Source organism: Choloepus didactylus, chromosome 21, assembly GCF_015220235.1.
Source record: "Choloepus didactylus isolate mChoDid1 chromosome 21, mChoDid1.pri, whole genome shotgun sequence".
NCBI classification, from domain to species: Eukaryota; Metazoa; Chordata; class Mammalia; order Pilosa; family Megalonychidae; genus Choloepus; species Choloepus didactylus.
The window spans coordinates 25,332,738-25,358,048 of record NC_051327.1 but is presented as its reverse complement, the minus strand read 5'-3'; the positions used below and the strand labels follow the sequence as shown (position 1 = coordinate 25,358,048).

The 25,311-nt window shown below is 55.1% G+C and overlaps 1 protein-coding gene across 5 annotated transcripts; it reads left to right on the top strand.

The window, feature by feature from the left end:
- The first annotated feature begins 1,263 nt into the window (after positions 1-1,263).
- Positions 1,264-25,068, top strand: CHST12 (carbohydrate sulfotransferase 12). 5 transcript variants are annotated; one of them, XM_037814780.1, is made up of 2 exons: positions 1,264-1,316; positions 23,361-25,068. In XM_037814780.1, the coding sequence occupies exon 2, from the start codon at positions 23,440-23,442 to the stop codon at positions 24,679-24,681; it is 1,242 nt and encodes a 413-aa protein (XP_037670708.1). In that variant the 5' UTR covers positions 1,264-1,316; positions 23,361-23,439; the 3' UTR covers positions 24,682-25,068. The 5 variants fall into 5 exon arrangements, with proteins under 5 accessions (XP_037670708.1, XP_037670711.1, XP_037670707.1 ...); XM_037814783.1 differs by lacking the exon at positions 1,264-1,316 and adding an exon at positions 1,506-1,873; XM_037814779.1 differs by lacking the exon at positions 1,264-1,316 and adding an exon at positions 2,899-2,920.
- Positions 25,069-25,311: the final 243 nt, after the last annotated feature.

Here is a 25,311-nt window from a genome sequence, read left to right as displayed (position 1 = left end):
TGGCTTCTCTGAGCTCCTGCTTCCTCTTCTGTAAATGAGGAGTAATATGCCGCTATTTCAGCAAGGGTAAGAAAGTGGCTGCTGTAGCCAGCTAAGGAGTGTGCTGTGTTTTTAAATTGAGGTGACACTGACATAACCTAAAATTAATCATTTTAAAGTGCACAATTCAGTGGCATTTAGCACATTCACAATGTCGTGGGACCACCACCTCCATCTGGCTCCAAAACATTTTCATTGCCGGGAGTGGAAACCCCATTCCGCCTCCCAGGTGAGGAGTGGTTTTATCCCACCCAGGTTCAGTCCTCCGAGGCCAGGCCCGGCCGCCCCGGTCCTCTCGCTCCCGGCCCTCACCAACCAGCCTCCTGAGCGCTGCTCCGATTCCCAGGAGGCTTTTGCTGGTGAGCGACTCTGGCTTTTGGGCACCTGACTCTCTATTTAATTCAGATAAACCTTTACCAAACCCTCCCAGGTGCTGGGCCCGGGACCTCACCGGGAAACGCCTTTCCAGTGCACTGGGAGCACAGGGTCTGAGAAGTCTGGCTGTAATCAAACCTTTTCCATTTTATTTTCTGTGTCCCATTCTTATTTGACCAGGGAACCCCTTTATCCTGTCAGGAGGGCACCCCTAACGCTCTTTGGAGATCCCCACTCCAGGGGACGGTTTGGGAACTGCTGGCACGGCGGCGATGTCCCGCGGCGGCCTGATGAGCGCGGCGCGCGCTGTCCCGCTGGAGCCTCACCGCCCCTGCGAGGTGGCGTCAGGACGCCGTTCCGTGGATGCGGACACAGCCCGGAGAGGCGAAGGCACCTGCCCCAGGTTCCCGCGCGCCCACCGCCCCGGCTGGGGAGCAGCGCCGCCCCCTGCCGCCCCGCCTCCGGAGCCGGGAGGAGGAAGTCAGCGCCCGCGAGCCGGCCCCGCGTGCAGGACGCGGACAGCGGCGCCCCCCGCCGACTCCGCCCTCTCCCGGGACCGCTCCCGAGCCGCCTGCGCGGGGCCCGGCGGAGGCGGAGTTAAGGGAGGCGCTCGGCAGAGGATTGGCTGCTGAGGGAGGGGGCGGGGCTCCAAGGGCCCGGGGGCGGGGCTGCTCTCCGGCCGTAAATACGGCGCCACATGGCACCGGCGGGCGGGGGCGGGGCGGAGGGCGGGCGCAGGCGCGCTGAAGGAGGCCGGCCCCGCGCTCCGCGGCCCCGCGACCGGCCGCCACTTCTCGCGAGAGGGAGCGGGGGGCGGGGCTCCGGCGCCGGGGGCGGGGCCGGCGGCGGGGCGGCCGCGGCGGGGTCCGCTATTCGCGCGGCGGCGGCGGCGGCGGCGCGAGGTGAGGGGCGCGGGGGGCGGCGCGGGGGGCGGCGCGAGGTGAGGGGCGCGGGGGGCGGCGCGGAGCCCCTGCCCGGCTCGTGCTGCGGGCCCGGGGCGGCTCCTGCGCTTGGGGCGGGGGTCCCGGGCTGGGCGGGGTAGGCCGGGCAGCGGGGCGGGGGTCCCGGGCTGGGCGGGGCCCCGGGGTCCCCAGGGCGCGGGTCCCGGAGGTGGGCGGGGGTCCCGGCCCGCGGCCCGCGCCCGCTGGGGCTGGGTAGGTGGGCTCGGCGCCTGGCGCGCTGTGTGCCCTCGGCCGCGCCCGCGCCCTCTCTGAGCCCAGGGCCCCGCGTACCGGCCCTGGGAGCGCCGGCACCGAACTCGGCCCTTAGTGAGCGCCGGCGCCGGCTCCTGCTGCTGTTCGTTATCTTACCCGCCCGGTTCCTTCTCTTCCCTGTGCAATAGGGACCAAGCAGATCTGCTTCCTGGAGGAAGCGGCAGTGGGTTCTCTTGCCCGCTGTTGGTTCTGTTCTGCAGCTACCGGAGTGGAAAGTCTGGAAGGAAAAGCAGGACCTGTTCAGAGTGAGCAGAGGTGGTGGGGGGTAGAGAGCCCTGTCATCCAGCGCTCCTGGCTGGGGGCCAGTTTCTCCTGCCCTGCAGGGAGAGGACCAAGTGCCCAGCATCGATTTATTTTCTTCCACCTGGCTCCCTGGTGAGGGTACACTCGCCTGATTCGTGGGCATTTTCCCATTGCCTGGACCTGGCTTCTCCGGCTGCCAGCAGACCGCTGCCTGTGCGGCTCCCGCGGGTGCAGGCAGGGTGAGGGACGGTGTCACTTGAACGGCCTTTGGCTCCAGAAACAGCCGTTCTGCCTCTTCAGCCAAAGGAAGTCATGTATTAGCTGCAAACAGTGGGACTTTGGGCTCATCGCCACCAAGACATCTCTGGCAAACTGTTGGCACGAGCAGAGGTTCTGTCTGGCACTGAGCACAACAAGCTATAGTGTTCTCGTAATTAGGAAATTGTCTACTGTGTAGTTCAACAGCGTAGGGACTCGGAAGTCCTGGGACAAATAAGAACGTGGACCGTGAGCAGAGGGGATGCAGCAAATCTTGAATGTCCTCATTTGCCCCCAAACCGGGACACAGTTTTAGCCCTTCTCTGTGCACGCCTGGTGCTGGGAATTTGAGTCAGTGCTGGTGTCTGGGTGAGAAAGGAGAGAAGACAGGGCTACTGGGAAGTTGTGACGTGGAGGTAGGGCCGCTGTGGATGTAGCGTGCCCGTGTGGAATTGCAGAGATGTTTGGTTTCCCTGTGAATTAGTTTATGGGACTTTGGGCTGGTATTTTAAGGCTGTGGGAAAAGTAGTATCGGTGGTAACTGCTGCTACTCAGTGTGTGCCTGCTCTGTGAGTTCAGCAAACATTTTTGAGTCTAACCGTATGCAGGGTGCCAAGTTGGGCCAGATGTTGATCACAGCAGGGGCCTCACCCCGTAGAGCACACGCACCCCACCCCACCCCCGACTGTGTGTGCACAGTGTGTCCAGAAAGAGGGGGCAGCTGAGCTTCTGTCTTGGAGTTGGAGACGTTTTCCGTGGTGGAGATGACGTGGAAGAATGGGCCTTGGAGGGTGAGTGAAGTTTGGGGAGACCCTTCCGGGTGGAGCCCACAGTGTGTGCTGCGGAGGTGACTGGGATGTGTGGAAGACAGAGCAGCCCCTCACTGTGGGTGGAGGCTCAGGCCGGGAAGGTGGGTCTCTGATTCAGAAGGGCCTTGAATGCTGTGCCAGGAAGTTTGGACTTTTCTCCCCCTGCTGATGAGAGGTCCCGGCTTTGGGGTGGGATGTGATTAGAGCTGTGTTTTAGGAAGGTAACAGCGGTGAGAACACGGCGGGTGGACGTGGGCTGTAGGGAGCTGGGGCCTGCGTTGGGTGGAGCTGTAGGAGGTGCAGCTCTAGGCCAGTGGCCATGAGGGCGGAGAGGGGTGTAGAGTTGGAAGAAGCCGGGGCGCCTGGGGTGCAGCGGACTCTGGGAGGTGTGCGAAAGGGAAGGGAAGAAGGCAGAGGCACCCGAGATTCCTCGTTGAGCGACTGAGGGACGATGTCGTTACCTGAGGTGGGGAATCCTGGAGCACTTTGGAGGGGGCAGGGCAGGCCCCCATCCTGGCTGGGACATGACCCCATGGGGAAGAGAAGGTGTATGTTCGCGGATGGAACCCTGGGGAAGACCAGTGTTTTGGGGACACACGTCGGAGGAGAAGCGCCTCGGTTGGCTGGCGGAGGGCATTCGGTTCAGTCATTACTGCACAACTTTGAGGCTGGCGGGTGATTTTCTTCTAGAAGGGTCCTAAGGCTGAAGGGGCCATTTGTGGAAAAGAGATTGGTTGTTGATAGTATTGAAACAAATGTGGCTAGTTCTTCATTTCTTCAACTTGCATCATTAGTTTTGATATTTGCATTGTTTCTTTGCTGCCAACGCTGCCTCTAGTGGTGACTGACATGGTAACTAATCCTTCCTGCTCTTAACCAGGTGGTGCCTGTAACTTTGTAGGGAACTTTGAAGTATGTCAGGGAGGAATGAGGGGGAGCGTGGGGCGCAGGGCTCCCGTACAGAACGTAGAGGATGAAGTGCGTGTCTGGTTCGGCTCCCAGAGCGTTGCCAGTGGGGCCACTTGCTTCCAGCAGGAGCACGGCACAGTCATTAGGGGAGTCTGAGGAGCCCAAGAGAAGGTAAATATCTTCAACCTTGAATTCTGCTCTCAGGGAAAGAAGCATAAAGACGTTTTCAGACATGCTCCAAAATTTGCCTCCTAGGTTCTTTAGGGCATGACTGGCGGACGTGCTGTCCCAAAAGAGGTGGTGAATTGGGCATGAGGAAGGCGGGGGGAGGAAGTAGGGTTGTGCCCGGGAGTGAGGGGAAAGGACCTGCTGCTGGTGGTGCCAGGGATCGGGGTGACAGCCAGCCGGCCAGAGGCTCCTGCAGGAGAGTTCTCTGTGACAGGGCACCCGATGCGCTGGGACATCTGGAGAGGAGGGTCAGACGTTGGCAGTGTTGGGGCTGGGGAGTGATAAGTGCATAGAAAACAAAGCACATGGAGCACAAAACTGTTATTAGTTCCAGGGAAAATAAGACATTGTGCAGGAAAAGAAAAATAATTATGGGGAACTCCAAGGCTCAGCTGTGAGTGGCCTTTACACATGATAATTTATGGAAACACTGAATATCACTCTAATTGGGATTATGCTCTGCCCACGTGGAGAAGGTGGGGGGCCAGGGGAGAAGGGGCCAGGGTAGGGGGAGAGCCACGTCTCTACCAGCTGTAGCAGAAAGTCAGTAGATAATGCCCAAGTGAACCTCCAGCTTCCAGCTAAGAGGGTGTGTTCTCTAGAAGTAGGAGGTGAACACCAGAAGAATCAGTGAAAAAAGAATTGGGGAGAAGGATGGTGGGGGGTAGTGGAGACGGGGCCGAGGGACTGCTGTTTCTTTGGGTAACAAACTTGGTGGACCGACTTGCTCCTTTAAAGTACACGCGCTGATAAAAGTAACATCAGGGTCTCGGACGCGCTTCCTCCGCTGATGACACGAGACCATCGTGCGGCCTCTGTCGTGTGCAAGGCCAGATCGTTCCTTGAGGCCCTGTTTTTTAATCCTCTGCTTATTGTCATTGTTCTCTGTCTCCTGACTGTAGTCCCATAGTAGAGTTTTGGTGCTGTCTTCACCCATTTTTTTTTCCTGTTAACATTTTGTAAGAGGATTTTTAAACATCTCCCAGAGTAGGGAGGAGATGGTGTTTTCACGGACCCCTCTTCTCCTGTCACCCAGCTTCAGAAATAATCAGATGAGGCTCATCTTGTTTGTGTGTTAGCATGAAAGTGTTTACCAAGGGCTTCCTGCGTGCTCTGCAGAGCTCTGAGCCCAGAGGATGGAGCGGGGACAGGGGGCCAAGGCCCTGCTTTCCAAGGTTTATGTTTTGGTTCAGGTGGGCAGGAGGCCAGCACGGGGGCCTTCCTGGAGGTGGTGACCTGTGCTGCGGGGAAAGAGGGCAGGGAGTGCAGAGGGCCAGGAGTTCCTTCTTGGCTTGAGGGTGCTCCGGGCGAGGGCGGTTTCAGCAGAAGAGCTGAGGGATGCCAGGAGGTGGGGGCCACCTGCTTGGGGAGGCCATTGTGGCTGGAGGGGATTGGTGAGGGCGAGCGGCAGGCTCAAGAGCTGGGGTCTCCATCATCCAGGGCGTGGGGGCAGCCTATCCTAAGGAGCGGGGATGCGGCAGGCTCTGGTCGCAGAGTGCCCGCGGCTGCCGGGTCGGAGCGGATGGCAGCTCAGAGCAGCAGGGTGGTGGGGGTGCTGGGGTGAGGCTACATCTGGGTGTGCTCCATGGGTGACGCCCTGAGCAGGTTTGTAAGCTAATCCTGGCAGAATTTATTGTGGTTTTCCTTGGAAGTAATTGCTTTGAATTGACTTAACTTTTGCGAGTTGTCTTTTGGATTCCAGAGTCAAATATCATGCAACAAATATTTGAGTATTGGGAAGAGGACAGATGTTAGACATGGCCCCTGCCTTCGGAGAACGTTTGGGGACACTGCACCGGTCTGGTGGACTCTGTCCTGTCCACCACGAGGGGCTCAGCCCTCAGGGGCCTGAGCACAGGGAAGAAAGAGCCGGTGAGCTGTGGGCCGTCTGCTTCCCGCGCCCCTACTTCAAAGGCCAAGTTGGGCTAGATTTTCATTCAGATCTTCCAGGACATAAATCAGTGTTCCTTTGTCCTCGGCGTGACCGTTCCTTACTTATTCTTATTTGGACGTGCCATCGGTGTTAGTTCACAGGGTCAACTGAATACAGATGAAGTCGTTTTATAAGCAAATAAACTACAGCCAGAACTGAGTAAGAGTCTTATGCTGGGTGTTTGACCTGGTCCCGCCTTGCAGACTGCAGGGGTCAGCACTGCAGGTGCCCAGAGAGTAAATGCCGCTACCAGGGACGACAGTTTCCACACTTGCGTTGGCTACAGTGATGGTGACGGGAACGGCAGTGAATTCTTTTCCTGGTAAAGCTGGAAAAGAAGGAGGCCGTTTCTGGTCTTTCTGCCACAGTGTAAATAAACCCAAACGTTCTTGGCGTTCTTAATGAAGGCCTTGTCCTCTGACTTAATGTTCCAAGCATGATCATTTGGGCATGAAGAAGCGAATTCTCTCAGAAATAAAGATGATAAAAACCTGCGTGTCTAGGAAGAACCAGCACTTCTGCACGGAATCCATACCGCAGAGGCTGAAGGCTCTCAAACCCACTTGCCAGGTTCACGTGCCGGTGCTGCGGAGTTGGGCTCGTCGCCTCACTGTTTTGCCCCAATTCCATCCCATTTATTGTGACAGTTAAATAAATTATCATATGCAAGCCCTTAGTACGGCACCTGTGCACATAAGCTGTTATTGTAAAATCATTTGAAAAGATTCAGCCTAATGACTGCTAACAACTGGCAATTGTAGAAAGCAAAGTTAATAATAAAAATAAGGCATCATGTTTGTAAAGTGCACATATTTGAGGGCCTGTTGAAGACAGAAGGATAAATAAGGCCGGTGGTATAGTCTAAAGAAAGTACAAACACGGATTTTCTCTCTTCCACCAGTGGAGCTGAAACGCTCTCCTTGGGCGGAGGTTGCTCTCCTTTTGTAAATGAAGGATTGAAACTCAGAAACAAAAGGACTCCCCCCAGCCGGCGGCAGGGTCCGGGCTCAGGCGGAGCATCCCCTGGCTCTTCCAGACTAAGTGCCCACGCGGAACTTCTGCACGAGTATCTTTATCACAGTGGTGCAAATCCGTGGGAGCTAGGTCATCGCATCCGTGTTGCAGAGAAAAGTTTGAGCTTCTGGAGGTTGGCTTAAGACCGCTAACATTTTTTTCCCTTTAAATCACGTTTATTGAGGTATAATTTACGGATACTAAAATGCACACACTTCAAGTGTGCAGTTTGATGAATGAATGTTGACAACTGTATACACCTGTGTAATTACTGCTCAATCAATACAATACGAGGTTTCCATCACCCAGAACGTATCCTGGTGCCATTGGCAGTCTGTGACTTCTGTCACTATCTTTGCCTGTTTTAAACTTCCTGTGATGGGATCACACAGCGTGTGCCTCTTCTGTCGAATGTATTTATGGGCTTGTCCGTGTGATAGCGTGCATTGTGCTGTGTAGTTCATTTTTTTTTTATTGCTGAGTACTTTTCCATTGAATGAATACAGCACAAATTGTTTATTCCTTCCCTTATTGGTGGACATTTGGGTTGTTTTCAGGTTTTAGCTATTTTGAAGGAAGCCGCAATGAGCATTCTTCTACAGATCTTTGCGTGGACATGTTTTCATTTCTTGTGGGCAGTTACTTAGAAGTTGAATTGCTGGTCATATCTTAAGGGTATATTTAACTTGACTAGAAACAGCCAAACTGGTTTTCGTCATGGCTGTTCCATCTTACCCTGTCACTGGTGCCAGTTTTCTGCACCCTCGCCAACACTTGTCAGGCTCTTTAATTTTGGCCATTGCAGTGGTGTGAACTGGCATCTCGCTGCATTTAGTTTGCATTTCTCTGGCGACATGGTGTTGAACATTTACATGCTTTTTGTCTATTCTTAGGTCTTCTGTGAAGTTCCGATCTTTTGGCTATTTTAAAATTTCATTGTTTGTTTTCTTATTGAGTTTTAAGAATTTTTTGTGAATTCTGGAGCCAAGTCCTTTGTCGGGTGTATGTATCAAGAATATTTTCTCCCAGTCCGTGGCAGGCCTTTTAATTTCTCAGTGGTGACATTTGAAGAGCCTAAGTTTTAGATTTTGATAAAGTCCAATTTATGAAAGTTTTCTTGTATGGTAAATGCTTTTGGTATCCCAATAATTTTTTGCCTTTCCCAAAGTCATGAAGACTTCTTCCCGTTTTCTTCTGGACGTTTTATAGTTTCAGCTTCTACGTTTCGGTCAGTGATCCACAGTGAATTAATTTTTGGGTATGGTGTGAGGTAAGAGTTGAAGTTCATTTCTTCCATGTAGATGTCAGTTTTTCCAGAACCATTGTTCGAAAGACTGTTCTTTCCTTATTGAATAACTTTTGCACATCTTTTGAAAATCTCTTTTTGGACTGTCTAATTCTGTTCCATTGATCTGTTTGTCTGTTCTTACACATCATCTTGATTACCTTGTAGTTTTATAGTTAGTCTCAAAATCAGCTAGTGTAAATTCTCCCAACCCTGTTCTTTTTCAAGCTAGTTTTGGCAGTGTAGATCCTTTGCATTTTCTAATACATTTAAAAATCAGCTTGTCAATTTTTGCAGAAAAGACTGCTGGGATTTTGGTTGGGATTGCAATGCATATAGAGACCAATGAAGAAAATTGAACATCTTACTTTTGAGGCCACCAATCCATGGACTTGATATATCTATTTATTTAGACCTTAAATTTCTCTCTGCTGTGTTTTATAGTTTTCAGTATAGAGCCCCTAAAATTTTATAATTGAATAATCATTGATTATCTAAGATTTGTATATTATATATTTTTTTCTCTTTTATAATTTTAATGGAAGCGATGCTAGTCATTTTTTAACTCTCTTATAAGCACCAAATTTTAATATCTAAGTCCATTTTTTGACAAGAAACACTATCAGGATCTTCCCTGAGGAGTAAAACAATGATGTTCATTCTTCCTAGCATCCAAATTGAAGATCCACCAAAACCAAAACCAAAATGCCCACACAGACATGGAAAGTAACAAAACTCACCTTCTAGGGGTTCAGTGCATTCAGCAGCCTTCACTGGGCTGCCCACTCATCCTCTGGCTAATTTCAAAAGTAACACCCGAGCTCATCAAAATATACAGTCTTCATTTGCTTTTTTAAAATTAAAAATAATAATTAAAAAAACTTAAAGGAATTCACAATCAATTGCCTGTCTCGTTTCGGTGTCCCCTACAGCATGTGAAGGTCAGGATGGCTATTTGCAGAGCACATGATTAGGTGAAACGGATCTCCAAGGTTTAGTCTTCTTCCAAACAGTGTAAAATGCCCACAACTCCAAGTGTGAAGGGCACGGACGATCTCGTTGGAGAATTCCACAGGGCAGTGCAGGCACCTGAGCCGATCTCCGAAGACCGACAGGGCTCCATCAAAGTGACCCAGTTCCCTTGTGTGCCGCGTCTCCCGTCCTGCCTCAGGACTTGTGCTGAAAGGCCAAGAGTCAGCCTGAGAAACTCCCGTGCAGAATATTCTTCTGGGACGTGGGGATTGGGGCAGCTGTCAGATGGTTAATCACGTACCAGACTCTCCCTTTGGGTGTACTTCTCCGCTACTGGGACATGGTCTTCTGTTGGACCCGACAGCGTTCTCCTTCAGGAGCATCTGACAGGCTGCCACACGTTTCCCGCGGGTGTCCTTACACCCACCGGTCACCATGTGGTCAGTCACTGCCTTTGGTTTCAGTTTGACTGTTTCACTAGTTCTCCATCTCCGCCTCCAGAATCCATACGTCTCTCCCCTGGGGTGTGTGCCAAATCACTCTGCCAAATTAACATCCCCACCAAGGCTGAGAATGTTTCCAAACACATTTCCAAATTTACAGTGATGGGCCAGTCTCCACCGCCCACCCCATCTGCGTCGTGCTCACCCCGGCCCCGTCAGCAGCGGGTGGTAACCGCTGCACCCTCCAGCCCCGTCCTGACGCGACCCCTTCATTCCTCCTCCCACTTGTCCAGAAGATGGTCAGTTTCTTCTTTGCCTTGGGCCTCTCCGTCCCAACCCTGCAGGCCTGGCTGCAGCGGTCCCTGGGGGTGAATGCTCAGCTCGGCGGAGCTGCATCGTGGAGGCCGCTCAGTAGCCGCGGGCGTGCTGGGTGCACCCACTCCGTCGTTCCCTGCCCCTGGGGAAAGGACCGCAGGCTTCTGAATGGCCTCGCTGCAGCCACTGCCCGGGACCGCAGCCCCCTGCCCCTCTCGCTCCTCCACTGCTCCTGCACCCCGGGGGGAGGGAGGGGCCCCGAGGGGGAGGCACCGCGCTGGGCGGCACGAACGGCCGAGAACTGCATGGGTCCCGGAAGGGCACCTCGGCCGGCGGGGACCCGGTGTGCTCCCTCCAGGCCCCACGCTGCGGCCCCCGCCCGCCCTCCCGCCGGCCACACCTGGAATCCCATTTTGATGGTCAGTTTGGTTGGTCTCTCCATGGAGACCGTAAGCATTAATGTAGAATATCGACTTTTATGGATCTTGGAGAACCTTCTGGAGCTGAAATTCCGTTTGGTATTTTTTATGCTATCTTGTCTAACTTTGTGAAAGTCTCAGCATAAAAACAAGCAAGCAAAACATGTCTGGCCTGGGAAAGGTTCATAGCAGCTTTGCTCATAATAGCCCGAAGAGGAGAACAACCCAAGTGTCTGTCAGTTGGTCGATACAGATACATAAACAGTGGTGTAGCCCAAAAATGGAATTGCACCCGCTGCAAGCAGGTGGGTGAGGTGTAGGGCACTCTGGGGTAATGCAGGTCTTGTGCACCCTAGTTGGGGCAGTTACACAGCCGTAGCCCTTTCTTTGCTGAAACCCACTGGCTGTCACTCGCTTAGAAAGGGTGAGTTTTACCACATGTAAATCGTACCTCAATAAATCTAATCTAAAGAAAAGAAAAAGAGAAAGAATCGGAGGTGTCGAAGTGATTCACCAAGGAAAGAACGGCCCTTGCAGCACGTGGCCCCGGAGCCCTGGCTCTCTGCGGGGAAGCTGACCCTCAGCCCCCTTGGGGACTTCTGCTCTCGGTGGCTGGGCAGTGGCTGAATCTCTCTGCCTGTCACGTTCTTTCCGTGGCTGCAGGCACATTTGCTTCCGTTTCTTAGCATGTAATGTTCAGTTCTCGTTGGTTCGACCACTTATACCTATAACGTGCAACCAAAAAAACCCACAAAGGAACCCCCCCCCCAAAAAAAAAAAGCCCAGTCCCAACGGCAGAGCCAGTGTTGCTTGGTCTCTGTGCGCTGGACGTCAGCTGTGCTGTGGGAACGTGGCCGGCCCTTCGGGAGGCTCACCTTGGGCCCGGCAGTGTGGCCACCCCTTCCCGGCCAGGGCGGCCTGCACCGAGCACCCAGCTGTCCCCGGCAGCCCTCTGTCCTCCCGGCAACAGGGTGCAGGCTGCTCCGGGCCCCGAGTCCGCCAGGGTGTCACATCCTGCCGTGCCACGTGTGTGGGCAGCAGCGTGCAACGGGGCACCTCTGTCTGCCTGTGCACGGAGCGTTGGGCGCCTGCCCTCCCCCTCCCTTCCGCAGCAGCACCTGCGGGGGCCCCCGGCACCACCCTTGTAGAAACGTGGCCCCCGGCAGGGTTGCTGCGGGCAAGGTTCCTGGTTGCCACTCGGCTCGGTAAATTCCCTCGCAGCTGCTTGGTTTTCGTTTGCAAAGCCCGTTCTTGCAGTTCCTTCCGAGCCGGGGGCTTTCTGCTGACAGCTGCTTTTGTGAGTGAAGAATTGCTTTGTGAGGTGAGTGCGGATCCCTGACCTGTTTCAAGGTGGCTGGATCTCGAGTCCAGCGGTCAGCCAGACATCTGTCTTTTTTCCTCTGTCTTTTCCCCAGTCCCCTCTGAAGGCCGCCCCCGGCCTAAAGCGCCTGGTAACTGGGCCAGAAATTCCTAGATGATTAATTCCTTTAAAAAAACAAAAGTTGTTGGCAGTGCTATCTGGTAGTCTTTCTCTCTTCTCTTCTCTTTGCAGTGCTAGGGAACTGTGAACTTATGATCCATACCTTTTTTAAGAGACACAGTTTCTCCCTTCAAAGAGCTGCTTTCACAAGGCTGTTTAGTAGACTCAAGTCATCTTGTTTTTACAACTTCCGTTTCGTGGCTTCTTTGAGGTTAGAGATGACAATGGGGTGCTGGGCCGAGGCCTTGCCCCCACACCTTGAGGTTTCCAACGAACTGAGGCCTCCAGGCCCTGGGTGAGGGCCGCCTCCGGAGGTCCACATGGGTGCCCACCTCCTGCATTTACGGGCCCTGAGGGGCAGGAGCAGGTGCGCCCCGAGTGGTCAAGGCCACAGCCACCAGCTGAGGCCGTCCCAAAGGAAAGAACCCGGCTTATTTTTTTGCACCCTGTTTTAATGTTTTTTAAAATTTAGAGTTTTGTTTCATGTACAAATTGCAGGTGGGGTCAGCATGCTGAGCTTTTGCGGACAGTGTCGCTCCAGCAGCAGGCCCTAAGCTTGGCTCCTGTTAACAATTCTGCAGCATCTTCGATGCCTTAACTTTTGTTATTGTTGTGTGTCTTTTTAGATGTGAACATTTTTTTCTGACAGTAAAGAACAATAAATGCTCAATGTACACAAAAGCATTACAAACATGGAAAACTGTAAGGAAGTAATTTGGGACCACCAGATGCCCACTTCCAGGGGTGTTAGTCAATAGTCTGGTAAACGTGCTTCCACGTCAAGCCACGTGTCGTCACACACGTGCACACCCACGTGTGCCTGTTGCTGTGTTCTTCCTAACGCTCATGCGCCGCACTTTGTCTTGGGTGTGAACATGTGAGCCCTCGCATGCCGGGAGCAGCGGGCGTCAGGCATGCGTCTGGCTGCCTCCCCCGAGGGTCTCACCTGTTCCTTACATGTCCGGGGTCCCAGACCTCACACCGGTCTTGAGCAGGTGGGAATCCAGGCACGGCCTTATTGTATGGAGCCGCCATGGGGAATTGTGATACCACACTCGGGAAGCTTTTAATAATGGAAATGGATTCAGCGCTGCCTGCGTAGACTGCCACCGCCAAGTGCATCCCTGTTTCATAGTAACGTGTGTCTTTCGGTGTATAAAATAGATATTGGGAATAGTAAACCTCATTTTGGAAGTCCCTAATTCTTCCACAGACAACTGTGCAGCCCTCCTTGCCTGGAGTTCAGACGTGGCCAGGGTTTCCCCCAGTGTGCAGGTGTGTGGGGGGGGTCAGAGCAGGAGCCCCCGGGGGGCAGGGGTGGCAGCGGCGTCTCCCACCCGCGCAGGCTGGACGTGTGCTCCTGGTCTGGAGTGCAGCCTGCCCGTCTAAATGGTCTCCCCTCCGTTGCTCCCCCTTTTCAGGGCTGTGTTGAGTTGAATTTGATTGCTCCCCCTTCCTGCTCAGGGACCTGCTTCCTTCCCGGGCCCCCTCGCGCTCCGCTGCTCCCCCTTCTTCCACCTCCCTGCCCTCCGTCTCTGTTGGACGCTCCGGCTCCAGGCTCTGGGCTCGCTGCGCCTTTCCCGACGTCCGGCTCACTCGCCGCCTCACGCCTGGTTGCTTTCCTCCTGGCTCTGTCACCACCAGCATTCTCTCCTTCACACACCCACATCCGTGTCTGTGCCCCTGTCCTGAATGTCGGCTCTGTGAGGGCAGGGAGCCCGTCCTCACCTTGTGTCCCCAGCACTGAGAGCTGAGCCCGGCCAGGGCGTCGGGGTGAATGCAGCTGCCCGAGTGGGTGTGCGAGGGGTGCACTGTGTCAATGGGTGTCAGCAACCCTGTGCCGCCCGGCTCCAGGAGGCGGCCAGCAGGTTCTCCAAGGAGATGGGTGCTGACAGTTTGGCAGGAGCAGAGGAGGGGCCGCTCTGCCCAGGGCTGGGGGGAGCAGCTGGGCTGGGGAGAGCAGTCTCCTCTGTGACGAGAAGACACCTGCCCAGAAGGTAGCAGGGGACAGGAGCCCCCACACTGGCTCTGACTCTTGCTCGAAGGAATCAGACCCCAGAGCCAGCTCCTGCAGCGGCCCAGGCCCCAGCCAGACCAGGCTCACCGGCTCAGGCTGCCCGGCATTGCCCCTGACCAGTAAGCAGTGTAGCCCAGGCTCAGAGGAGGGGGTGGTGTGGTTGCCCCCGAGAAGACTGTGTCCAGGCGAGTGGGGGGCTGAGGGTGCCCCAGCTAGGGGAGAGGGGTCAGGAAAAGCCTGGCAGACATAGGCTACTGTTTGCAACCCCACTCAGCCAAAGAAGGGGCTGTGGACCCACCCCCCGAGTCTCTGCAGAAAGGGGGTGGCCCGAGTACAGCAGTGATGACTGATTCAAGTTCTGAGGAAGGGGTGGTGGCCAGGGCAGTGTCCTCTAAAGCAGGGCTCTCCAGGGAAGGGGAGTCCCCTCCCTCTGGGACATTTGGCAATGTCTGGAGAGGTTTTGATGGTCATAGCCAGGGGGTTGCTCCCAGCCCCCAGCGGGTAGAGATGCTGCTAAACATCCTAAAACGCACAGAAGAGCCCTCAGGAAAGCATCACCCAGCCCCAAATATCAGTGGTGCTGAGGCTGAGAAACCCTGCCCTAAATTACCCGAGTCGGTTCCATCAAAGATGGCAGCCAGGAGCCCTCAGACAGCTCTGACTCTGGCTGCTTTGCCAGCGATGCTTCTGCCCAGCAGCCTCCAAGAGGTCACTGCCACCGGGAAGTCCTCCATGAAGCTGCCACCCATCCTCAGGCCCACTCCTGGGTCAGCCACTCCTCAAGGGGTCCTGGTCAGAACCATGTGGCCAGAAGGCTGGTGGTGGTTCCAGCGAGAGGAGACCACGACGGAGAAGACGCCGTGACAAAGGCTGCAGGTGGGCTGCCTGTCCGGCCTCTCAGGGTGGTGTGGGCCGGAACCCGGGCTCGGTTGGCAGCAGTGGTCGGGAGGAGGAGGAGGAGGAGCTGCAGGTGCCGCGGCCCCCCGAGCCGGCCCGAGAGGAGGGTAGGGGCCCCGCGCGGCAGCAGCCCTTCCTGGGGGAGGGGAGGGGGCTCCCAGCCATGAGCAAGGGCCCCAGGGAGGAAGACCCCAAGGCCTGGAAAGGCAGAAGTGGACTGGCAGGAACAGAGCGAGGCTGCCTGGGAGCAGAGACCCCTCCTCGGGGCAGATGGTGGAAGCCGCAGGTCCTCGACCCATTTCCAGAAAGGAGCCACTTCCCGAGAGGGGCCTCGCCCCATCTGGAGCAGCTGCTCCGGGCGGCGTGGGGGGAGGCTGCGCGGCTGCACCTGCCCCGGTGGTGACAGTTCCCGGGAGAAGGCCGGGGAAGGTGGGGCGGCTGCCGGGAGGCTCCATCCCGGCCCAGGTCAGCTCCTTCCGTTGGTCAGCAGGCGCCCGGGGCTCGCGGGGCGTGGAGGCGGGTCAGAGGGCACTCAGTGCCCCCACCCCAGTGCTCTGGGACCCCCGGCTCTGTGGGGAGTGGCGGCCTCATCGTAGGACACCCTGGGGTGACCCATAGGGCAACGTGGTCGGCCTGCGTGGACCTGCCTGTGTGGGGGTATCACTGCCGGTTGGGAGTCAGCTTCCTGCAGAGTGAACCCCAGGCCAGTCTGCACATTTGTTCTCTGGAATTTTTACTATTCATGCTGTTTGCAAGAAATGCGTTTTTATTTAAGCGCATACCTTTTGTTAATTGTTTAAGGATTTTTCTGTGACTTGCCTTTTCTGCAGCTGAGTGCCGCTTCTTGCATGTTAACCTGTGTCTCCCGTTGTCCTGACTCCTGGGGAGGGAAGGATGGGGGGTAGTGTTAAAACTCTGGGCTGTACTTGTTCTCTGTTCCAACACCAAAAAAGCAAAGTATTAATTTATTCCCAAACCCCCCCCGTCCCTCGGCATTGCTGCGTGGCATCAGGGCAGCCCGCGGTTGGTGGTGAACTCCTGCGTGTGGGTGTCACCGATGCAGAAAGTGGCAGGAGAAACCTTTAAGCCCTCAGTCCGGAGGCTGTAGTCACGCCACTCGGGTGACTTCTGGGCAAACCCACGGAGGTGCTGATGGCGACGGGCTTTTCCAGTCCTGCAGAGTGGACGGGTTGGGCAGGCTCCTGACGGGATTACCTGGTTACTAGGTGGTTGCCTGGTAGCTGCCTCCAAGGTTACTACTGGGTGAGAGCAAAAGAGGGGCCTGGGGAGACCTTTAAAATGATTAACATTGGAGCTAAAGGAGAAAACCGGTGGGTGCCATCTGCACATGACTTTTCTTCGGGAGTGGCTCGGAAGACGGTCCGAGGGGGTGGGTGGGGCGGGGAGGACGTGACCAGGGTTGTAGCCCGGCCTCCAGGCGGCACTGACCGTGGGGATGGTGCCCCCCACTCTCGGGCGGGTCTGCATGTCACCTTCCCCTTGTTTGCAGCCCACGCTCTGGGATAACCGGGTTATAACCCGGCTTTCCATGTCACTGTCCCTCGAGAGAAAACGCAGCGTTCACGCTGGTCTGCGTGATGGAACTGAGCGTCACATTCTGAGTTAGTAGATGGACTTGTGCGAGTGGGAGAGATCTGAGGCTCCTGTGCCATCTGGCGTCCTCCACAACTCCCAGTCATCCTTAAACCAGGCTATAGACAACGAACAAAACTTTAAACATCAAATATGCTGTCAGTTAACAGGCTGTAACCTCTTAGTGCTAATAACCAAATGAGGAAAAAATTGGAGTGACTTTCATCTAAATGAACATCATTTTGTTAAAAAAAGACCCATCTTCCCTGGACTTGAGAACGGCCTTCAGGACTGTTAAATGTTGAGCAAGTTCATTCTGGCACCGTCGATGTACAGTGTTGGATTTGCCACAGCAGAGTTTCCGTTTTCCTTCTGGCTTAAATTCCGAGTAGGAGCTTGTTTCTGTTGTCACCTTTGTTTGCTCTTTTGGTCACAAAGACTAGGGCCTTTGTACGGCGTCAGAAAAGCAAAGAAACCCAACGAGGTGGTTTGCTTCTCCATTTTGACAAGTTAGGGTCTGAGCATTTAAGGAAGCAGATCTCCCCAGGCCCCCTATTGACCAAATTTAACTTAGGAAAAGAAGAAACTTCCACTTGTCACTTCAGGACCTGGGGGGATCTGGGAAAATGTAGGCATGTGTGGGTGTGCTTGTGTGTAACATGCTACTATGGTTACTGGATAAATACTTTTTACACTGGAATTTGCCACTTGGCAATAAAAAGGAATGAACTCGAGTCATACAACCACTTGGATGAGTTGCAAATAATTGTGGTGAGTGAAAGAAGCCAGGCTAAAAAAAGTAAATACTGTACCTTTCCGTTGATCTAAAACTCGAGAAAATGCCAGCCCATCTCCAGTGATAGAAAGGAGACCAGGATTGCTGGGGGTGGGAGTGGGTGGCTGGGGTTGCAAAGAGGATGAGGGGACTTGGAGGGGTGGGGGGGCTGGCCGTGCTGCTTGTGCGGATGGTTCCACGGGCACATGTGTGTCCAAGCTTGTCAAATTGTAAATTTTAAACACATGCAGTTTATTGTATGTCACTTGTGTTTCAGTGAAGCTGTTTTGTCAATAGAATACTTCCAGCAGTGAGACAGTGGAGAGAATGTGTGCGGGTTTGAACACTGGGAGTCAGACCTGGGGTCGTGTGCTCGTTTTACTTCTCTGAGCCTGTTTCCCCCAGCTGCGAAGATGGCCATGTAGAGCAAACGAGGTAATGTGCAGGCATAAAGCACTTGCCTTAGTGCCTGGCACGTGGTAAGAGCTTAGTAAATGGCAGCTACTAGTAAACATTGATGTCTATTATTATCCTCAAGTATTTTGATCATGTCTTTTCCTTGCAATTAAATTGAAGCATTATTAAATTGCCAAACGTGCTTCATCGTTTTTATAAAGCACGGTGATCTCTGGCATTTGTTCAGCTGCATGTAATAGTGCCTGGCTGAAAAATAAGCAGAAGCCTGTTGGTTTCAGGTGCGGTGACTCAGAGCTGGCCTCAGCGCCCGAGGGTGCTCGGCTGTCAGCAGAGTCTCGTGCGAGCAGGGCCTGGGTCCACGGAGGGGGTCTTTGAACCTACTTACCTTCATTCTGTTAGTCTTGACCTTAAAATTGGAAAGTTATGTCTTAAATCACTTGACATCCCCTTCACTACTTTCTTGACCTTCGACAAACCTTTTTTTTTTTCAATGTGGTTTTGTCTTCATCTCAGGAAATGTTTTATCACCACACATCACTGAAATGGACAGTCTTGAAAACTTATATGAAGTGTACTTGTGATCTCTTCTACAAACAGGCTACAGGGCTGTTCATTTGTAACTCTTGGAAGAGATGTTGGACACTGTTACACTGTTACTTGTTCCCACACGTGCCCATGGACCCACCCAAGGCAGGGAGCGAAAATGCCAGCTGCAGTTGTGAAGGAGAAGAGTGGAAAATGTCACTGCTCACCCCTGCAGCTTTTCATACATTTTGTAATGAGATTTTTACTTTGAACACACATAATAAACTACTCAACAAACGAAACTGCCGGCAGCGGTGGTGACGGAGGGCTGCAGGAGGGCGCGGCCCCCAGGCTCTCTGCTTCCCACCTTCACTTGGCGCTGGGGGCGCGTGAGATCTCGGGAAGCACCCGGTGAAGGTGACGGTGGCCGCGGTGGTTCCCCCCCTCAGTCAGGTGCCGTGGAGAAGCCCATGCCACCCTTCGAGCTCTCCCTTGCTACTTTGAGGACTGATTACTTTCTCAATTACAAAAAAAATCAAGAGAACAAAAGCTGTGGACATGGGTAGAAAATGCACCCAGATTTCTGGGCTCATTTAAGGAAAATGGTTTCAGTGCTGGGTCCAGTAGCTCTTGAAGGGTCGGGTTGAATGCGTCTGAGAAATCCGGAAGCAGAGTCTTTGGTCCTGGGAGAAGCCCCTCGAGGGAGTGGTAACGCACACACACACTCACAGTCTGTGTAGAATCACACCCCAAGCAGAGGCCCAGTGTCACCCCAGCACAGCCCCTTCGGTTGGTTATCTGGCCACTTATAGCTCTCAGTTTACCGGGCTGAGCTTGGTTGCTGAGTTTTGTCTTCTGAAGCTGCTCAGAATAAGCCCCCCCTTCTGTGCGACGACCCTTTGGGTGTTGGGAGCCCGACAGACATCTCCCGTCCAGCCGCTGGTCACTGCCCCCCTCTGCAGGGTGACATTGGGGGAAGAGAAACCGAGAGCCGTCAGGAGCAGATTGTAACCGGGGTGTGTTGAGGGGGGCCCAGGGAGAGGTGGGGGCCCGATGTGCACACGTGGGGTGCCTGATGTCGGACTCTTCCAGGATTCCCAAACTGTCCGGTCACACCACGCCCAGGTGTGCTAATTTATCTTTGCCCTTTGCCCCCTGAAAGGGGCTATCCGGTGTCCAGTCAGAAAGAGAGGACAGGAAGAGGAAGGACCTGACAGCGAGAGGTTAGCGCATCTGGGGACCCACGAGCAGTGGCTGCCACTGTGTCTTGTCCTTGGCCGAGGCCCCACGGCTGCCGAGCACGGGCTGTCCCAAGCGGCCAGCGTCCACATGGAAGGCGGCCGCTGGCCACTGCACGGTGTGTTAGAGTTTCTTTAGTCACCCACCTCGGAATCTCTCCCTTCCTGGAGAGGTGATTTTTTTTTTTTTTTTTTAATCATCATTTTATTGAGATATATTCACATACCACGCAGTCATACAAAACAAATCGTACTTTCGATTGTTCACAGTACCATTACATAGTTGTACATTCATCACCTAAATCAATCCCTGACACCTTCATTAGCACACACACAAAAATAACAAGAATAATAATTAGAGTGAAAAAGAGCAATTGAAGTAAAAAAGAACACTGGGTACCTTTGTCTGTTTGTTTCCTTCCCCTACTTTTCTACACATCCATCCATAAACTAGACAAAGTGGAGTGTGGTCCTTATGGCTTTCCCAATCCCATTGTCACCCCTCATAAGCTACATTTTTATACAACTGTCTTCGAGATTCATGGGTTCTGGGTTGTAGTTTGATAGTTCCAGGTATCCACCACCAGCTACCCCAATTCTTTAGAACCTAAAAAGGGTTGTCTAAAGTGTGCGTAAGAGTGCCCACCAGAGTGATCTCTCGGCTTGTTTTGGAATCTCTCTGCCACTGAAGCTTATTTCATTTCCTTTCACATCCCCCTTTTGGTCAAGAAGATGTTCTCCGTCCCACGATGCCGGGTCTACATTCCTCCCCGGGAGTCATATTCCACGTTGCCAGGGAGATTCACTCCCCTGGGTGTCTGATCCCACGTAGGGGGGAGGGCAGTGATTTCGGAGAGGTGACTTTTTAAGCCTCGGTGGAGAACTTCACATTTATCCCAGGCTAAGCCCCCATCTCTGATTTCAACCCAGCGTTCCAGGCTGTTCATCTTTCTGAATCCAGATTCTGAGGTGCGTAGGTGCAGTTGTGGTGGGTGGGCCGGCAGGGGGCCTAGCCCCGTCCTCTGAGGGGAAGGCCCAGCAGAAGCAGCAGGTGGTTCACGGGGTGGGCCCTGGTGGTCTGTCCCCCAGGTGGGGACACCAGGAACATCTGCTCGGGGCGGGCGGGGGAGCCCCCAGCCCCTTCGGAGGGGCTGACACAGGAGGGGAGCAGCCCACCCTGGAGGCTCGGGTTCCGGCGGGGGCTCTTTTCTGAGAAGAACCAGGGGCCTTCGGCAAGACGCTGCCCAGGGACACATCAGAAGAGGACCTGCCCCTGCACCCGATTCGCCTCCATCCTCAGGGACCCCAGCCTGTGCTGGGTGGGGGGTGAGCCAAACCTGAGCCAAACCGGACAGGGGCCCGCGAGGGAGCGGTGACTCCCGGCACACCAGCCGTGCAGGGTCACACACAGGAGGAGAACGGTGTGTGATCTGGGGATTCGGCCGGTTGGGAGAGGCTTCGCGAGGAGGGAGCCCCGAGTTGAGTGTGACGTCAGGAGGATTTCCGCGTGGAGGTGAGGGGGCTGGGGGCCCCTTGCCATGGCCCCTCCACCGTTCAGGATGAGGGTGGGTTTCCGTAGAGGCCCGTTACCCTGTGGAAGAAGTTCCCCTCTTTTCCTGGTTTCCTGAGTTTTTATAGTGAAAGGGCATTGGATTTTTTGCCAGTTTTCTCGAGTCGGTGGATTCTTTAGCCAGCTGGTAGACTGGGTTGCGTGATTGATTCTTGAATGTTGAACCAGCCTTGCATACCTGGAATAAATCCCACTTGGTCACGGTGTATGATTCTCTTTAATACACTGCTGGATTCGATTTGCTCGTATTTGAGGATGCTTACATCTAAGTTCATGAGAGATAATGGTCTATAGATTGTTTTGAGTTCTTTTTGGTACTGATTTTGTTTGGTTGTGGCTGGTAGTGTTCCTTCTTTTCTTTTCTGGAAGAGATTGTCTACCACTGATGTTAACTCTTCTTTGAATGTTTGATAGAATTCTCCAGTGAAACCCTCTGGGCCTGGAGATTTCTTTGGGGGGAGCTTTTTAATTACAAATTCAATTTTTTTAATGATTATGGAATTTTTCATTTTGGTAGTTTGTGACTTTCAGGGAGTGGGTCCATTTTATCTAAGCTGCTGATTTGTGGGGGTGCGTTCTCCGTGCGTCCTGCCGTCCGTCTCGTGGCTGCAGATCTGTCTTAGGTTCCCCCCTGACCTGGGCCCCTGGGCCTTCTCCTCTTTGCTGGGCGGGGTCGGGGTGCAGACTCCACTCCCCATGGGCCCGGCAGTCTTGGCAGGGGTGTCAGCAGCGGCTCTCCCCCTGCACCGGCTCTGTCTGCCTTGTGACGCCAGGTGGGGTCAAGGTTTCACTCCCCACTGGACCCACTGGCCCACGCCGACACTTCCCTGAGGGGAGAGTCAGAGCCCCCGGATCCACGGAAGCAGGCCAGCTCCCTGCTCAGCCCTGCTCCCCCGTGGAGAACAGGCATGTGCCACGGGTTTCTCTGGGGAGCAGGGTGGACGGACCCCCAGCTCTGCCTGCTGAAACTGTGGGTGCTGTGGGGTCGGGGCTCAGAGGGTGCAGTTTTCCATTGGGTATGTTGAGCAAAAGTGTTTTTCTGTGGCCAGGCCACCCTCTCCCGTCCTTTGGCTGGGCAGTGGGGGGAACACAGGCTTCTCCTGGGCGTTTCTGTCTGCCTGCGGGTGGCTCTGGGTTGGCGGCTTCTGCAGGCCCTGCCCAGGTACGGGGGGCAGCAAGGAAACCCGGGGCCTCGGCACCACAGTGTCCTCGAGTCCCTGGGTCCCGAGGCTGCCATGTCTTTCTGCCTCTCAGAGTCTGCTGTGGGTGTCTGTGGTGCAAGGGGAGGACTGGGAGGAGCGAGGGGGAGAGCAGGGAGGAGCAGGGGGAAGACTGGCAAGGAGCTGGGGGAGGACTGGGGAGGAGCGGCTACTCCCTGGCGAAACGAGAAGGGTCAGCAGGTAAGGCGTACCTTCCATCTCGCCTCTGGGTCGGCGTTCCCACCCGGGGTTGCTGCCAGCCTGACTAGTGCCTTCATCTCCACCGTGGACTGAAGACTCCAGCGTGTTCCAGCATATTCCCTGGTCCGTCCCTAGCACGTCTGTCCCTGGCACGTGGCAGCACGTCCTTAGTGTTGGCTTTGGATGTCGGTCGACAGCCCTTGTGAACCGGCGAGCCAGCTACACTGCCGCGTCCTTGGTCTCCATCCCCATCCGTGGGAGGCCCCCAGCCCCCATGAGGTGGCCGACCAGCCCCCAGAGCCCAGACCCCAGCACCCCGGGCTCCTCCCTCTTCCACCTCCCTTTGGGGCTCCGAAGACCAGGTGACACCTGCCACCTGCAGCCTTGGGGCGTCCGCTGTCCCCAGGTGGGTGATTTCAGAACCTGGGCCCTGCACTCGGCCCTGCCAGCAGCCAGGGGGACCCTGTGCCCCTTAACTCGGGCCTCAGTGCCCTGCCAGCCGCATGCCTCCACCCGTCCCCACTAAAGCTTGTTCTTGATGGGGGCGAGCTGCCCGCCCCTCGGCCCCTGTGGGGGTCCGTCTCCCACCTGTTCCCGTGGTTTCTGTGTACGCAGTGAGAGGCCTTTTCTGGAGGAGGGTTTCAGCATCTTGGGAAACGCTAGCTCAGCTGAGCTGTCGGCTTCTTGCTGCTGGTGGCTGTCCCCTCCCTCTGGTGCCTGCTCTACTCCCCACGTTCCCTGTGCCTCGAGGGCTCTGTCAGGCCCTTCCCTCCCCTCAAAAGCCACCGTCATCCTTCCGGGCCCTTCCGAATGGCCTGGGTCACGTTACACGTGGACGTCAGGCCACCTAGGGGATCCTGCCCACGGAGGGCAGGGGCAGGGAGAGAAGCAGGGGCACCCGTCGCACACGTGGTGGCGTGGAACAGGGAGGGGGCCCGCGCGGGGCCCGGGCTGCGTGCTGACCCTGGGTTTGGTTTCCATTGCCTCTGCAGATCCTCTGAGCACGATGCCCCGTCTCCACGTGGTGCCAGCGTGAGGGGTCTGAAGGCGGAGCCGCCGTCCGCCGCCACAATGGTGAAGGCTCGACTCTTGCGGCTGTGGCTGGCCGTGGGGTTCGCCGCCACGATCCTGATCATCATCGTCTACTGGGACAGCGTGGGCACCGCCCACTTCTACCTGCACACGGCCCTCTCCCGGCCGCACCTGCCGGGGCTGCCACCCACGCCTGGGCGGGCCGGGGACAGGGGGCTCACGACGGACCTCGATGAGTTCCTGGACAAGCTGCTCAGCTCCGGCATGAAGCAGAAGCCCGAGCGGCCCCGTCCGCCAGCCTCCACCAGGCCCATGCCAGGCAAGCTGGAGGAGAACGTGAGGGGCTACGACTGGTCCGCACACGATGCCAAGCAGGGCGTAGATCAGGGCCGGCTGCAGGCTGAGCGGCGGCGCGTGCTGCGCGAGTTCTGCGCCAACTCCAGCCTCGTCTTCCCCACCAAGGAGCGCTCCTTCGACGACATCCCCAACCACGAGCTGAACCACCTCATCGTGGACGACCGGCACGGGGCCATCTACTGCTACGTGCCCAAGGCCGCCTGCACCAACTGGAAGCGCGTGATGATCGTGCTCAGCGAGAGCCTCCTGCGGCAGGGCGCCCCGTACCGCAACCCGCTCGACATCCCCCGGGAGCACGTGCACAACTCCAGCACCCACCTGACCTTCAACAAGTTCTGGCGCCGCTACGGGAAGTTCTCCCGCCACCTCATGAAGGTCAAGCTGAAGAAGTACACCAAGTTCCTGTTCGTGCGGGACCCCTTCGTCCGCCTCATCTCCGCCTTCCGCAGCAAGTTCGAGCTGGAGAACGAGGAGTTCTACCGGAAGTTCGCCGTCCCCATGCTGAGGATGTACTCCAACCACACCCGCCTGCCCGCCTCGGTCAGCGAGGCCTTTGGCGCGGGCCTGCGCGTGTCCTTCGCCAACTTCATCCAGTACCTGCTGGACCCCCACACCGAGACGCTGGCCCCCTTCAACGAGCACTGGAGGCAGGTGTACCGCCTCTGCCACCCCTGCCAGATAGACTACGACTTCGTGGGGAAGCTGGAGACGCTGGACGAGGACGCGGCCCAGCTCCTGCGGCTGCTCAAGGTGGACCAGCTCCTCCACTTCCCCCCGAGCTACCGGAACAGAACTGCCAGCAGCTGGGAGGAGGACTGGTTCGCCAAAATCCCCCTGGCGTGGAGGCAGCAGCTTTACAAACTCTACGAAGCAGATTTCGTTCTCTTCGGCTACCCCAAGCCTGAAAACCTGCTTAGAGACTAAACACATTAGGGGAAATCCCAAACGCCAAAAAAAATACTCGTATTATTACCTGGAAACTAAATTAAGGGTCTGCTGTATCATGACCATCTTCCCAAAGATGGAACAATTGGTTATCACGTTTATTTTTTTATGCCTTCCGTTTCCTTCCCAGTTTGACGCTTTGCAAAATTCCACGACATTCTCGGCAGTGAGGCAGCAGGAAGCGTGGAGATGGCAACACCTACTCTGTTGTTTTTAAAAACCTACGATTTTGCAATCTGGACTGTTTACTCCGCTGCCTGCGCTCACTGAGTACTGTGTCCACATTGTTTTCTAAGATTAATATATTTCAGATATTTAATATGCGATGTGGAGAAGGAAATAGGGAGTAAAAGGTTGCGTCTGCTCTCTGTGCCTGTGCGCGTGGTTATTCTGGCTGAGCCGCAGCCCGTGGCGGCCGACGCCAGGCCTCAGAAGCTCCGGGGAAGGTATTTTCAGCAGAAAGTCAGAACCTAAGTCTGAAATCAGACCTTACTATCTTTTTAAAAGGACAGCAGACAAATCCCTCAAAATCAAAACTCTTCTATCAGGTGACGGATTTGAAAAGGTAGAGAAGTTACGTCTTAAGAGTCAAAGGTAACTAACTGACCT